Source organism: Manacus candei, unplaced genomic scaffold, assembly GCF_025592945.1.
Source record: "Manacus candei isolate 608988 ecotype Guabito, Panama unplaced genomic scaffold, ASM2559294v1 h1tg000017l, whole genome shotgun sequence".
Lineage (NCBI taxonomy): Eukaryota > Metazoa > Chordata > Aves > Passeriformes > Pipridae > Manacus > Manacus candei.
The window spans coordinates 5,692,141-5,708,438 of record NW_026138065.1 but is presented as its reverse complement, the minus strand read 5'-3'; the positions used below and the strand labels follow the sequence as shown (position 1 = coordinate 5,708,438).

Here is a 16,298-nt window from a genome sequence, read left to right as displayed (position 1 = left end):
TTTCCAAGTAGGGATCACACCTCTTTAACAGGCACCTGAAAAGGGAGGTATCCAGGGGTCCCAGCCACTCTTGGAAGCTGTGCACTGCCTTCCTGATGAGGCTTTCAACCCTGAAAAACAGCTTAACTCTCTTGACCCTTCTGCCAGAAGGGTCAAACAAAAAGGGTCAAACAACAAAGCTGCCAGCTTCACAGGGACATGTTGAAGCTATTTTTAAAATCCTCTACTCTCTGTCAGTTATAACACTCTTTTCGAAGGTTAAAATAGAAACTAGTTTCCAGAATCTAGAAATCAAAACCCAATAGATACTTTTGGCACTGTCTGACACATTCTTGTGAGTCTCAACAGGGAGGACAAGAACAAGCTAGATATAAAGCCAAGTTGTTTTATCTGAAAACAACTGAGCTGCCCTGGACAAAATACTTTAAACCCTATGTGGAAGGAAAACCACTTCAAACAGTATTATCATCATATTTGGACAAAGAGTAACTTTTATATCCATTTTTGCAGAGCAAGTGATGCTGTTACCTCTTACCAAGGCATGAGCACTGAGATCTGTAGTCGTAGTAGGAGCACTAGTAAACCCAGCTAAGGAGAATGCAAATGTGCTACCAAGTCAAACAGCAGACACATTAACATAAGAGGGAAATTGTGTCCCATAATTCCAGCCCATAATAGATGTCCAAAAAGTCAGATTTATCAGATGCTTGGTTAATTCAAATCAGAGTTAAATTTGGAGGTTTTCCCTTTTTATCATGCTTTTGCATTAACAGTTGCTGGTGTGCATATGAAGTACCAGCAGTCCCTTACAACAAGCAATTATGTATGTTCTCCTAAAAAATGCCAATGACTCAGCAACAGCATGCATAAACCAGGTCCAATCCCAAAGAAGAGCCTTATTATCAAGAAACTCTGAACAGCACTATTCAATTAATACTAGTTGTAAAGCAGCCATGACTATGGAAGGTCATGGTATTTTATGAAGGGAAATGCACTATACCTTCAGGAAAATTTATGTGTCTTGTGCACAGGAGAAACATTTCTTTGTTTTCTCAAAAAGACAACCAAGGAAATTGGCTAGCAACAACATCAATTCTGGTTCTTCTGTAGATAGAAAAGAATAATACATTACATCTTAGCAATGATAACAAGAAAGTAATATATTTTTCCCTTTTTAGCATCTTCCTAGACTTTGAGCTCAGCCTCTGTGGGACAGAAATCTGTTGAACCACTGGTACAGCAGAAAACAAAGTCAAAGATGCATTTGCAGGGACCTTGGCCAACAGGTTACCACCTTATGCCAGCTTTCCTCAAAAAAGAGTCACTGATTTAGTTTTGGTTTTATGTCTAGTTAGAACCACCAGTTTGAGCAACACTTGCAGAAAAATACTGAGAATCTAGGTCTCAAAGTCTTGTAAAATTTAAACTGCTAAACCAGAAGCACTTACCATGTGGAAGAACTTGAAATCTACTGAGGATACCTCACTATAGTTCAGCCTACTCAGCTATTTCAGTATGGTTAAAATGTAACAAATTAAAGAAAATCTTGATATGAAAGATAGAGCACTCAGGAAAAGCACAATTAGTGCACTTGAAACAAAAAACTAGTGTAAAGAAACTAGTCCATCACAATGAGCTGAAACTAGGCATACAGTTAAAGGTAAGAAAGAGGAGAAATTAAATGAGTCTAACTGAAGTTTCTTTTACAAAAGAGACATTTTAAGATGAGAATCTCAAGCTCTGGTGCAACACAGTCATGTAGTCTCTCATTTAAAAGTAACATAATTCACATCTAATCCTTGTGGCTACACCAAAAAGCTGTCAGAGTTATGATCTAGGTTCAGTACAAGGGTTAAAAAATCAGGAGAAAAAGAACCAAAAGTACATATAAAGTCTAGCCAATCAACCCAGAAATACCACTTTTGAACTTATCTTAGCATTTTGAGATAGCTTTGTGATCTGAGTCTTATTAGTGGGTGAATTTGGATCAAAATCAGAGATACAGTACTAAGCATCCCCTTAAACATAACAGTACTCCAGCTAGCCTTTTGGTATAAAGACTTATGAATTCAGAAATTTAGTTACTGGCACACAATTACTTCAGACTTATCCACAAGAGTGGGTTTGCTTCTGTATCACAAGAGGAGATATAGACAGACTCAGAGTTGCAGAAGGAAAGAAGGAAGCAAAGGATTCCCTATCTGTAACTACCCATGTTCAGGGAGCGTGCAAATATTCAGGATAGCCCTTTTAAAGCCCATTAAGTTGGCTGGCTGAGCCAGACTGCTTGAGGGCTCATCAAACTCTTCTTGACTATTTTTACTTACAGACAACCCCTGTGAAACCATGTATTTAATGTAACTATGCATAATACTGTAGAACTTCACAGGCTTTCACAGTGCACAAAATAAGCCTTCATTCTGCCATCACATTTTTTCCCTAGAACATCATGCTGAAATTTCTCTTTCTATTTAGTTAGGCTGCTTAAATAAATAAATCTCAGTCCCTCTAGCACTGTATCATTCATATTTAAATTGTTAGTCTATAGATAACTGTTTTCTGCCTTCTATACTTAATCCCTCTGCCTCTCTTACATATCTTGTGTTCAAGATTATTAAATGCTGGATGGAATTTATAGCCAGAGTAAAGCCCCATCTGTCATCCAAGTTTTGCTATACTTGGATTAACTCAGTAGCACTTGCATACTGACTTAAAGAAAAAAGCTAATCTCAGTTCATGCCATACTAGAGTGCTTTTCACTGTGTAACAGTGGAGCAAATCTCTTCCACTGGAACATGAATCGCTTCTAATGCCATCCAGATTTTTACGTTTATTGAGTTTTTCTGACTAAGTCTGACCCTTGGGTTTGCCTTCATTAGGTGTTGCACTGTTCAGCTACTTGGCAGTACAGACTAACAAGCTTCAATTCACCTTCAGGCTGGGAGCCCTGCTTCCTGAGCTCTGGCAAGAAAGCTTTGGCTATTTAAAACATCACTGCCCTCACCTTGCCGAAGTCCTGGATGTTACTGCTCTGGTGGCAGAGTGGCAGGGCGCTGCCTCCTTGCCTGTCCTTAGCCACTGGTCCGCACATTAACCAAGCAAGGGATCAGCTTTTTGACCGGCACTAGCTGCACCTGCTGGGGAAGCATCCCCCAACCATAAGGAGAGGCAGGCAGCCAGGTGGTTTGTTTTAAACCATGCTCAGGGCTCCTTACAGGGCTTTTACTCATGATGGCATAGGAGCATCAGAGAGCACTGGCGAGGCTTCTGAAGGTAGAATGCAGTGCAGTTACCAGATTTTAGCTGTATGCTTCCTAAACAGGGAAAAGCTTGGCCAGCCTCATAGCACTCACACATACTACTTGAAAGCCCTGATCAAACTACCTTGGTTGTTTGGTTAATGTAGGCAGCTCTTGATCCTCATCTCCACAGTAGCTCACAGATCCACCAGAAAGCAGCGCTATTAGTCTCACAACACTTGCAAAGAGTAGATGCCTGCCTTTGGGTATGTCATTGTGTCCCTGGGACACATCTGAGTGTTGGAGAGCACTTGCAGAACAGATCACTTCAATACAGAGACAATGGATATATGTGAGAATTCAGTTACCCAGCTGCCAACCTGGGACTTCAGAAGAGGCTACGAATGTGGCAGTGAAACTGGACTAGATAAGATATGCAATTCTGGGTTTGTACTTTAATATTCAGGGACTTACAGGATGCCTATAAATGTTGGCTTTGGCAGGTAGAAACAGACTAACAATTCACTTTGTTCCTTCCATTTCCATTTCTGTATGGTGCTCTAAGTACTCCATTCTCTACACAAAACTGCTCTATCAGTTCATTAATTATGTGCATGTGGGAAAAACTTCCAAGGGAAAGGAAAGAAGAAAGAATAAATTCCACATTTAGGTCTGAAACTCAGGAGCAAGAGCAGGTGCTATACAGACACACGTTAGACATCCCAATCTCTCTGCCTCCAGAAAAGGTAACACGTTTACATTATTAGTTAGCATACACTCACTAAAGCCATGGTTTGTGCTCACTCTTAGCTCTCACAGACATTAGTTCTGCAGCTGATCGCCAGGCTGGAAATTCATCTTCTTTGCCTCATCCTCTTATTAGGTATTCACTTTTCTCTCTAGAAGCTGCTATAGGAGCTTATGATTATGAAAAGAAACCACCTCTCCCTGAGAGCAGGGGTCCTGATACTTGTATGGAGCCATGCTTTTGTACTTTGTCTGCAGTGAGAGGTGGCACAGAAAGCAGAGCACTAGTGTAGCATGTTCCCTCTCCTATACACACAGTGGATCACAGATCTTTCTACTGGATCTACTGGGCAGAAACCAGCAGGAGCGTGTGGAAGAACCAGTCCACTTCCTGAACAGCTTTGGAAAGCACCACAGTTGACCACTCCAAAGAAAACACACTGTGATCACACATCCTTCTGCAGGCTTTGTTCCTGTGCTGTCCATTCTGTTTCTTTACCCTTCAAGTTATTCTTCTGTTCCTTCATCTTCTTAAATACATCTCACCATACTGAGTTATGGCATGATGTGTTCTGTGGCACACATACTCCTTCATTCATGCTTCCCCAGTCTGTCACCTCATCTCTACTCAAAAGAGCTTAAGCTAGACCCAGCTACATAAGCAAACTCCTGGGCTTACCTGCCCTGATGCAGAGGTCTACTCATAAGGACGAGCTGTATCCAAACCATTCCAGCGTAGGCTCAAATCCTTTTTCAAAATTCAGAGCTCTTGCTCATGAATCCCTCAAAGCAAAGCATCTTCTCTGCCCAATAAAATTTGTGGTGCCACGTGGGGGAGCTTGTGCTGTGGCTAAAGCTCATCACTTCTAGATCGAGAGAAAAGGGCAGCTGAGCAGCATTAACAATTTCAGCTGCTGAAAACTCTCTTCTGCACAGGCTGGTTGAAAATCATGACATATGCATACATAGTGCACACTCACTTTAATAGATGTTCCTTTTCAAAATTATCTTAGGTGACAGTCATTGACTTTGCCTTGAAAAAGCAGCCAAACCCATAACTCATAAACTGTAACTCATAGACCTGGCAACTTGCAGTTGCCCTTATCCTGGTAGAATCATAGAATCATTTAGGTTGGAAAAGACTCTAAGATCAATGAGTCCATCCATTAACCCAGCACTGCCAAGTCCACCACCAAACCATGTCCCTAAGTGCCACACCAAATAAATAGTGAGCAAAATGATAGATCAAATAAAATGAAAATTCCTGTATTTTAAAGGGATAAGCGAAGCAAATGAGTAATGGGGATCAGTTCCAGATGTACACCGAGATGATTTACATAAACTACAACCAGGCTGGAGTTAACTTTAGTCCTTGCTAAGCTGCGTTTGGCTGCAAAGCCATCTTGACAGCTGAAGTAAAAGCGAGTGAACAAGCAATCCAAAAGGCAAGGAATTTGTCTCATTGTATTTAGGAAATAGATGGACCTGAAGTCTGCTTGGAAACCCCTTAAAATGACAACCATGTCTTAAGAGACAAAGAGAGTTAATACTTAGCTCTCCAAGTCACTCAGAAAATAAGCAATCTGGTAGCCTGAGATGAAAAACGACATGGGGTTTTTGGTTGTTGTTTTGGTTTTTTTGGCGGGGGAGAGGAAAGGGTGTGGTTGGTTTTTGTGGTTGTTGTCGGTTTTGTCGTGTTTTTTTTTACCAAATAGTTCAGGAGCAGTTTGTAGGTATGAAGAAGCCTGGCCATATGGAAAGGGAAGACAGATGGGGGAAGTCCAGCCTTAAGCTTCACCCTCCAACCACCCCGCAGGGTAGTCAAAGACCTCTCACAAAATATTACATTGCCTTGTACGCAAAATATCTCGCAGTCTGGATAATTTACATCACACAAAGCAGCGCACGGAAGGGACGCCGTGGGGCAGACGGGAGAGTCGGGCTCACCATCGGCACGTTCCACATTCCCTGCGCGCCCAGCTGACGGTCGGGCGCGGGATAGGAAGGCGGCCGAGGGAAGAAGGCGGGAAGCGGGAGGCACGGCCGCCACTCAGGGCCGCCCCGCATCCCCGGGCCGAGCGGGGCGGGCTCTGCCCGCAGCCCCGGGCGCGGCCGCCGGGGCGGGGCGGGGCGGGGCGGGGCGGGGCGGCCCCGGCCCCATAAGAGGCGCGGGGCGGCGGTGGCCGCAGGAGCATTGGGAGTCGCAGCGGGAGGGAGGAAGGAAAGGGAGGATGCAGGCGGCGCCCGGGGCCATGGCGGCCCGGCCCTTCAAGCTGAGGAAGAGTTTCGGTAGGGGCGGCGAGGGGCGCGGAGGGGCTGAGCGGGGGCGGAGGGGCCGCGCCCACGCGTAACTCTCCTCTCTTTTCCTCTCCTCTCCCGCACAGCCACCCGTCTGGAAGAAGTAGCAGGAATCCGGGCGAAGTTCCCAACAAAAATCCCGGTAAATCTCTATTTTGTTTTCGGAGGTTTTTGCCAACATTCTAAAAAGTAGCGTTGGGAACCTCTCTCTAAAATGTGGGAGGGGAGGGGACGTTTTAGGTTTTGCTGACTATGGCTCTAATTAAAACAGGTAATTGTTGAGCGATACCATAAAGAGAAATACCTTCCTCTCCTGGACAAAACCAAGTTTCTGGTTCCCGAGGAGCTGACCATGACACAGTTCATAACCATCATCAGGTGGGTAGCTGCTCTCCACCCAGGTGTTTTTGGTGCTGTGCTGGGACATCTTGCTTATCTTGGTAGGGAGGAGGATAAAGGTGTTAATAATGTAATGGCTAACCTTTCTTGCAGCTTTTCAAAGAAAATGAGCAGTTGTTTTCACAGGTGCATTTGGGGAAAAAAATGGGGTCTATGCTTTTTTTGAATCCTAAAGTCTTCTGTCTTCTCACTAACTGTAGTGCATAAAGACTCCTGTTCTGCTTTCTTCCTGCTTGATGGACTTGGTACTGGGGATCTGTGATTTTGTTCTGCTTATGACTACCACTGCCTTGCTCTCTTGCTACATCTAGCTGAATGTGCTCAAGTTCAAAGCACTCCTACATGTGAGTGGTATGAAATGTGCTTCTAAATTGATTTTAATGAAATGTTACAGGGAAGAAGTCTCCCAAAATATTGTTATTTTCTGACAAAGTATGAAGGCTGTGTGCTTTCCAGCACATTTCTTAAAGTATAGGAAAAGACCTTTCTAGATTATAATTTCTGTAAAAGATGCTTTTGGCTCTTGGACAATTTAGATCCTGAGCCTTGTATGTAATGTGTGTGACAAGGATTCTTCTTTTGAAGGTAGACTTTATAGTAAGTGTAGCAGACTGCTGCTGGAATCTTTTAAAAAATCTGTACTGCAGAAGCTTTTAGGTTCTGCTTGAGCTTTTCCCTGGTAACTGTGAACTCAAAGCCCATGCTCAGTAGCACTCATAGTCTAACCATGTAAGCCTTTCCCCAGAGCACAAGCCTTTTGGCTTCCAAACATAGTTAACTTCCTGCTGATGAAGACATTAAACCACAAAATGACATTATGCAGAATTTCTTGTATATAGTTCATGCAAACTGCTTTGCTTAATGTATTTCATAGACTGAAGTTGAAACCATAATACATTTGCTAATTCTTATTCTTTATTTCTCCTCCCTTTTTCAATTAGAAGCAGGATGGCTCTAACTGCTACACAAGCTTTCTACCTGCTGGTGAACAACAAAAGCCTGGCCAGTATGTCTTTGACAATGGCAGAAGTGTACAGGGACTACAAAGATGAAGATGGCTTTGTATATATGACCTATGCTTCCCAGGAGATGTTTGGATGCTTTTTGACCACTGCTCAAGGGAAAACTATGGAATGCTTTCAGAAAACTTAAGGTTGGGTCCATGTGCTGCAGCAAAGCAGTTTGCTATGAATCATGCCTGTGACATGAACCTTGGAGATACTCCTTCCACTGTGAGCTCTTGAGCTTTGTAGTGAGGAGTTATGACCCAGAAGCTGGCAGGACCAGCTTAAGGCAGAAAAAGTGGTACACTCTTCTTAGGTAATAATTTGGATATATATTTTTATATTTCAAGACACTATGGGTTTTTTTTTTTGAACTGCACCTCCACTTTTTTGCAATATCAATCTTTGTTGTGTAACTGATTTTTAAGGTGCCCTGGAAGCCAAGTCTAAGAGTAAAATAAAGAAGTTTTTTAAGTATTGAGTTGCATATTAGTTTTAATCTGGGGAAAAACTGTTAAAGTCTGTCTAGGAGAAGGTCTTATAATAATTTTGGGAATTTGAGTTCAGTGCATTTTAAATGAAGCACTGCTTGTGTAGCTACTCTGAATTTTTGAATGGAGTGTCAAAGCTTAAGTCATGTCACCCACAAGCAAAACCATACCTATAAATGGTTTATTAAGCTGCATATCTGAGCTGTGAGATTAAGCAGGACTGTATTAGTGCCAGAGCAGTATTAAGTTTAACACCTGGATAAACTACTATCAGCTGTTACAGAAAACACTATCTGTGATATAGATAACTAGTTGTTTAAATAAGTAAACTGATGGCTAGTCAGCATAACATGCAGATAGCATGACTTGAAGAGTAATCAAGTGTTCAAGAGTCTGTTCTTGCACCTGAATGTTGCTGGTGTGGTTCCTGTAGATATTATGTCCATCCCCTACAGACACCTTCTAGTCAGGTACCCAAAGGACTTCAGTGAGCCTTCTTTCACAGATGGGTAGAGTTAAGTAATGCACCTTGTGCTTAAGAGATATTCCATTGTCTCCAGAAAATGTCAAATGTCATATACTAAGATGCCAATTCATCTTAATGTACAGACTTGGTTCCTAAACGTGTTAAAGGAACACTTGACATGAGTCTTAGTCTGAAGTATTTCTCAAGCTGTCTTTCCTGGTCCTCTCACATGTGAGGAATGTATTGCAAAGCTGGAAGTGCTCTGATCATGCCTGATCAACGTAAAACACCAGGTAATTTAAAAATCTATCACAGTGTGTGGTTAATTAAACAACCTCTGGCAGCTTTAGTTTAGGATTGGTCAAATTGCTACAATATGATGCAATTCTTCAGTACTAAACTGATTTGCAGAATGATTAATATAGGAATTACTAGACTGCAAAGAAAGAAGTGTTGACAGTATTTAAATTATGCATAAGGAAGGAATGTATGTGTAAGCTTTTTGCAATGGTTCTCTTGCATTAATAATCTCTTGAACTTGAAGCTCTGAGCAGACCTGGGTTTGAGCCTCCAAGCCAGGGGATTTAGAGGAGGACCTGCATTAGTGAAGGTGGTGGTTGCCAACTCATGTTTCATGAGCTGAGGAACAAAGAAATCATTGAACTGACCGACTCTGTGGAAAGGCTAAGGCTATGTCAGTATAGGTTATGAAAACATGTGGGCTTTGGGATCCCAGAACCAGTTGCTTGCATATATTTCACTTATGCTTGTCATGGAAACAGTTTCCATTGCACAAATTGAACTCAAATAGTCATTTGTTACCAGCCCTCAGGGAGGCAGAGACACCTGTTTGGCAGGAGCCCCACACAGCAATGTTGAACAGCTGTGGGAACCTTGGGGTAGGGAGAGCAAGGGGAGTCTTGCTGTGTTCAAGCTCTCTTGCCAGTCTAGAGGTGGGCTATATTTTGCTTCATTGGCTCCTCTGTCTTCCTATCTTGTGTGGTGCTTGGTACATGAAGAGAGAAGGACTACAGATTCTTGGCTGGAGCAGTTTTGTCTGACAGCCAGCTTTCTTTGGTTTGTAATGCAGGGGCTAAGGTGTAAGTGTTGATCCCTGCAGCACTTGTTGACATTAGGCTATGGTGTCTACAGGCTGAGTCAGATCCAGCCAAAAAAGTTACACAAGGAGAAGGTCAGTTAGAGGTAAAGAAGGTAAAGAGCATCATTATAAACCTGTTTAAACTGGCCTGCTGAACCTAGAGAGAAGTCCCGTGAACTGGGAAAGCTTCATCACTGGGTAATAGTAATAGACTTGCCCTTCTACCAGATGTTGAAGCAAGTAGGGTATTAACCATCAAAGACAGTTTTTACGAAGTCTTAAAATAATAAACTAGGACTTATGTGCCCAAATAATTCTTTTTCCTGCTTGTGAAGTTGCTTTGGTGTGCTTAGAAGCTTTGAATTCAGCCTATTCTCTCTTGAAGTACAAGGAACAAGAATTAGAAAAGAAGCAAACAAAAGCTTTGCTCTGATTGACATGCAGCTGAGATAACTGCAGCTACTTCAATGTAGCTGCTGTTTGAAGAGCTAATGTTTGCTTCAGCAAATACCTACTGATAAGAGACAGGTACATGTTTTTGCAATAAAGGACACAATGCCACAGTAAACAACTTTTATAACCCAATGTACCCCTAATGTAAAAAGAGAAGGCAGAGATGCCATTTGTTTTTAAAAGTATCTTTATTTCTGAATTATTATATGTACTTTTATTCATTAATATAAAAGATTTCCACCAGAGGAAAGAAAACATTCTGAGGATACCTCTGTTTCTTCCACAGACTACCAGCTAAATCCTGGAAGGTGCTCAGTGCTCTGGCTTCTAAGCCAGTATGTGGTCTGCTAAAGTAACTTGTTAGGTTGGGTCCACGGCACTGAGCCCCTTGTGAGACTAAGCACTCTGCCCTGATTTCAAATATAAAACCAATCAAACTCAAAGGACCCTGAATGTAAGTGTGGTATGAGGGCTGAAACTACCCTTCCAGTTGAGATAGAAGTTTGAGTGTTGTGTAAAATACAGTACTGGCAGAGTTGTGAATTTATTATAGCCAAGTGGAATCATAAAGAAAAATCATTGAACTCTGTTTTCTTACAATGTTACCAAGGTACTAAAGAAGTTCTCATGTCAGAAAGCACTGATACTGCTGAAGTTAAGAGGGAAATACAAAAACATCTGAAATCTGAGGCTACAACCTTGCTGTGCTAAAAATGCTTTTTTAATGAAATGTGCCATTCATGTCTAAATGTATGCCTTCACAGTGACTGCTCTGGGAACAGGATCATTTCCAAGACCTGAACAAATGTCACTCCTGAGGTACATGCTCTAGGCTGTGTGCGCTCTGAATGCTCTTAAGGGCAACTGGAGAAGAACACAGTACCATTTAAAAACAACAAAAAGAAGACCCATAAGCTCTCCTGGTCAAAAAAAAAAAAAAGTCTTACCAATGCATTTGAATTTCAAGTGAGTAGAAAGCAGTGTGCTTTTTTCCTATGCCTGCTAAGGTGAGAGATTCACCTATCTTTATTTTCCTTAGATGTCCTATGGCCATCTACAGTCACAGTACAACTTGTGTACAACGCTTTATGGAGTGCAAATTGGCATTTGTTGCTGCAAGGCAAACATTATAACCTCAGCTTGGGCTTTAGCACATAAGCAACAGCAGGAGCTTTCTAAACTGTGTGGATTTAAAAATGACTTAACATTATGTGTTGGTAGAATCAATAAATGAACGGGGATACTAATCTTCTTTTTGAAGTATTGCAGGCAACAACTCTTGTGAATTTAGATGGGCTTTTTATTGTTTTCCCATGCTAACTATTTCCAGATGGTCATAGTTTCAGGATAAAAATATTTTGAAAAGATACATGGTTAAACACACTTAAGTGACAGACTGTATCTTCCTCTGCAAAGGAGTTCCTTTGTTTGTGTAAGATACAGTAAATTAAAAAGGTAGAATGAAATGACAGGACAAAATATAACCTTCAGCATCAAATTGCCCTACTCTATTCCTCTTTCAAGAAAGCCTGTGGGGAAACTGTAGGGGGGAAAGCAAAATTACCTAAGCATGAGAAAAATGGTTTTTAAAAACCAACATTCTGACTTAGGGAATATGAAGTAGGGGGGAAGAGAGGGATGTTTTCTATGAAAAAACCTCTAGGGGATCCCTGAAGGTGATTGAGAAATGCAATTTCATGTATGTTACAGTGCAACCTATAAACAAAACTTGTAATGGCACACATGCTTCCCTCAAGGATCACTGTTCCAGAAAGCTTTCTAGAAAAATCTTAAGATAGCATAGTTTTGAATCACTCTATTTAAAAAAAAAAAAAAAAAAAAAAAAGGCAACCAAAACCAGAATTCTACCTGTGGGTATGTGGTTAGTTTATTTAGCTTTCCTAGGACACTTTGAAATAACTAGCTCTACCCCCTTTTCTCCCCTGATGTTTTTAGATTGCATCTTAGTTGGCTACTACTGTTTCTACATAGTCTACAATATGCAAAGGTGGTTGAGTCCTATAATAAATAGCAGTCTGACCCTACTTTAGAAGAACATGAATATAATTGCAATGAAGGTAGCTAATGCCCTTGAAGTTCCTCCCCAGAAAGTCACGATCACATCACTTTCTTTCTGTTACTTTTAATGTGATGCCTCTCTTGTGACTGTAATGTTCTTACACAAAATTGTAGCAGTGCAGTCCATGTGGGTTTTGAAGAACATAAAGCAAGTCTTGATGCCACAGTTTGAAAAGCATCACTGTCCCCTCCCCTGCAGTGGCAGACCCTCAGGAGGGTTGGAGTGTGCCCAGCTGGGTGCATGTAGAGCTTCCAGAGCAGGCAAGTAGGGACTGAGGAGGGGCTGCTTGGGTTGCTCAGCACTTACATCATGTCCATCAGGGACTGTAAAGGGCCTTTATGAGGCTGCTCATGATTTCTTGCAGGGTGGGCTTGGCGTATGATGTTTATGTTTGCAAGTATTTCAAGACTCTGGCTTCAGTTTCTTTCTGTGTATAACAGCATGGTCTGGATCTTAATCAGACCTTCAGCCCAAATGTCTCTGATGTCAGAAGAGCTGTCGATTACATGGTCCTTGATGGCGAAAAGAACCAGTTTCTTCTACTGTTGACCAAGAACATCCCTAAAAATTTATGTCTCGTTCTCAAGAACAGAACCTGTCTTGTTTGCCAGATTGATTTGTAGGGAAATCTTTAGGTCATCTAACCAGTGGGTGAGGAGAGGGGGTAGAGTGAGCCAGGGGGTTAAGCATGCATATAACTGTTTCCACCCAAAGCAGCTGCAGCTATGCACTTCATGAGCCTGCTTGTGACTGCCTGGAAAGCCTGAGCTTCAGTGTGACCTCACTAAGGCAACTATTAGACCCATTATCTCACGAAGAGAAGTTATGAGAAGGAAAACACGCACACGCATGCTCACAGATGGAGGGTGGATACAGCCTTTTCCTGAATAAAAAGTGAACTCTGTCAATGGAAAAAAACACACAGGAGGGTGCTGAAAGGAAGACATGGTGAGTAAAGAAATTCTATTCTTAGCACTGACACTACTTCACAAGGCAACTTGGCCCTTACTCTGAGAACTTAAAAACATAATGTGAAGTGATGGATATGAGTATGGTCTCTGTCTGACCCTTCTCCCCTAAAATGTTGCATCTGTGGTCAAAAATTATAAGTCGGATAGCGATGTGAGCTGCATATTTGAACACTGACTGGCTGAGGAAGAGTAACTTACTTTTCCAGCAGCTTGATGCATTAGTCATCAACAAAGTAAGAGCCATCAATAGAAAAAACAGCTGCTGTGCTGCAGGTGAGGGCAGTATCACTAGCTTAGTGCAGACACATCTGTGCTGTCTAGACTGTCAGGGTAACCCAAGCATTGCAGAGGTTATGAAGATAATTTTGCTATGCAAAACTCTACTGGCTCTGTTATAAACCTGTCAAAACTGTCAAGAGAGGCCTCAGGAGAAATGTTGCATTTTCCTAGGAGGCAGCTGGATTTGGTTTAACCCTCAGCTCTTCCTAGCCATCCTCATGCTCAGTGACTTTTGTTCCCATTCTTTTTTTTGGACAGGGACCAGGACTTCTGTGTTTGCAGAACCTGCATACAAGTTCCAAGATTGCTGAAAACTATAAATAATATGCTCTTAGTTGCCATATAACAAATTTGTATGAGAATTTTCATAGCTGTTCTGCTATTGTAATTCAGCCTATGTTGGACCCATAAAATTTGGCTATGATTCGGTCACTCTCAGCCTTTTAAGCCTCTGCCAGGTCTGAAGCAGCAGTTTAAATGACATGGACAAGGCTGTTACTGCTATTTGGGTAGCTCCCCTCTTCCAATGAGTTTTGTTAAGACAAAATTTCCTGAATCAGCTGAAGAATAGCTGTGTGTTTTAGCCTTGCCTCACGCTCATCAGCGTGAACTCTTTTTGCTACAGGTACAAGGTAGGTTAGTGTAGCAGCTTAATTTCATGCCCAGCTCATCCAGATGATTCTGCCATGAAAGGAGGATGCCTCACATGAGCTTATCCAGAGGCAGGCTGGTGAGAGGTGACAATCTCCAGAAAATGAGTTGGTGCAGAGGAGGGCTGTCTCAAGAAACTCATGGGGGGCAACTGCTGCTGGTTTAGGTAGATCTTGAAGATTATATGGGTCTGCAGGCTAGTCCGTGTCAGGACCTTAAAGGAAGGTTTCCTTTGTTTCTGACATCCAAGGCAGCTGGCTCATTTGGCAAGTGTGGAGCAAGATTACTGTCATGTGCTTCACAGAGGAGCATCCTTATAACTCAGTGGGTGAAGAACTGGGGAGACCCTGCTATGACTCCTTTTTCTCCCTGAAGAGACTGAACCACAAACTCCACACTGTGCACTCCCAGTAGCTCCAACCTCCCCGGACCCAGTACAGAAAATTAACTTTGTGCTGAAGCTTTCTTTAACTTTCTGCCCTAGAAGCTAGGGCCTTTGTAGGTAAAGCCCAGAGTGAAAGCAGAGGCGTGTGGCTAAGGGGCTTGAACCCAGCTCCCCAAATACACCCGCAACCCACCTTCCCTTTCTGAAAATAAACAATCCAACTGCAAGATCTGTGAGAGGCTTCAGTTTTACTGGTGGAAAATTTAGGCAAAACCTCATAAAGTAAATGAAGCAATTCCAGTAGAAGCTGGAGCAGGGACTGGAATTACTGCCTGGAGACATAAAGGCTGCAGAGCTAAAGCTACCATGTTACAATTCATGGGAGGAAGCACTTATCCACAGGAGGTGGAGAGAAGAAGGAAAGGTCAAGCACTGTAGCAGACATGAAAGATTTTATGTTTAAGTTTCTGGAAAGTTTTTCTTCAAAATATGGTTTTGCCAAGTATCTTGTTTCCTGATTCAAACTACTGTATTTTTTTCCCATCAAATTAGTTTTAGTTAAGCTGGTTTGTCAGGAGGGAAAATCCAAATCTCAACTTATATTTATAAGAGGGAAAAGATGAATTAAAGAAAGTGCTTGTTGACTATAAAGTTACACTGTCATAAAAAATTGCAATATGTATGGGAACAGCCATGCCAGCAACACTGAAAAGTCAAAACAGAGATTATTCTATTTTAGACATCTCCTCATTTTAAAATGAGGTGGAGCTTTCTGCTAATTCTTAGCATAGGAAGTTTTGAGTTTTGGGGGGGGGGGGTTGGATGTTTTTTGGTTACATATAAATGAGATCCACAGACTTTCAGTTGGGCTGTGTTTTATGATCTTTAACTAGTGAATGATTTGTTAACAGCAGTACTGCATAACAAACTATAGTGGAGCACCTATATGTCACATTGCAAAAAAGAGCATGGAGGTGCAGGGAGCAGTTTGCCAACACATGGAGAAAAGAAAACTATAATTCCTAATACTTTTGTATATGTAAGATCCATATCTGGCCAACAGTAATTTGAAGAGTGGACACCCTACATATAATTTCATCAAAGAGAACAAGAAATAAGAAACTGAAGGATGTGAGCAGTTAGAAAAGATGTACTCGGTCTCTCCAAAAGTGCTGTAAAGAAATCAGCAGAGTTTCTGTAGGCTGATGCCTTTTTCAGAGCTGTTCTGAAACAGTAGTGGCTTTAGGATTCTGACTTAGTACTCACACAAAGCTGTTTGGGTTCTCATTTAGAGGAATAAGCCTGTCTTCAAGTTAGTCCTGACTTCCTGCATTTCCTGTCCAACTTACCTATTGAGCGATGAGATGACTAACTCATTTGGTGAGTCAGGAAAAACTCTGGAAGGATATTCTAGAGGTAAGCTCCCCTGGCCTTTTCACAAGTCTTTCCAAGGCACTTCATTTATGAAACACCCAAAATCTACACATACACACACTATATGTACTGCTGAAACACAGACTCCGGTGAGGAAGGGAATAGCCAGAAGTACAGTTTCTGAAACAAAGGGAGAAAATGTCAAGAAAGTTATACAGAGCTATGGAGTGAGGCTCTTGATATCAAAAGTGCCTCGAGACTGCACTCCAGATATACTGCAACACTTGTCATGAGGTGGGACACAGGAGAATGAGAATGAATGGTTGAAAAACAGCTACAGGAAAATCCATCCCAAAATGTGT

The 16,298-nt window shown here is 41.9% G+C and overlaps 1 protein-coding gene across 1 annotated transcript; it reads left to right on the top strand.

Annotated features, from left to right (window-relative positions):
- The first annotated feature begins 6,185 nt into the window (after positions 1-6,185).
- Positions 6,186-8,062, top strand: MAP1LC3C (microtubule associated protein 1 light chain 3 gamma). Its single transcript, XM_051783829.1, has 4 exons — positions 6,186-6,275; positions 6,371-6,426; positions 6,556-6,662; positions 7,625-8,062. Exons 1-4 carry the CDS (start codon positions 6,218-6,220, stop codon positions 7,833-7,835), a joined length of 432 nt encoding a protein of 143 aa, XP_051639789.1. The 5' UTR covers positions 6,186-6,217; the 3' UTR covers positions 7,836-8,062.
- Positions 8,063-16,298: the final 8,236 nt, after the last annotated feature.

What these genes read in the sequence shown, in the direction of transcription:
- MAP1LC3C (XM_051783829.1), top strand. Translation starts at nt 6,218, where the DNA reads ATGCAGGCGGCGCCCGGGGCCATGGCGGCCCGGCCCTTCAAGCTGAGG. An exon ending in CAAGCTGAGGAAGAGTTTCG is followed by an intron (nt 6,276 to 6,370) that starts GTAGGGGCGGCG and finishes TCTCCCGCACAG; the next exon opens with CCACCCGTCTGGAAGAAGTA. An exon ending in AGTTCCCAACAAAAATCCCG is followed by an intron (nt 6,427 to 6,555) that starts GTAAATCTCTAT and finishes TAATTAAAACAG; the next exon opens with GTAATTGTTGAGCGATACCA.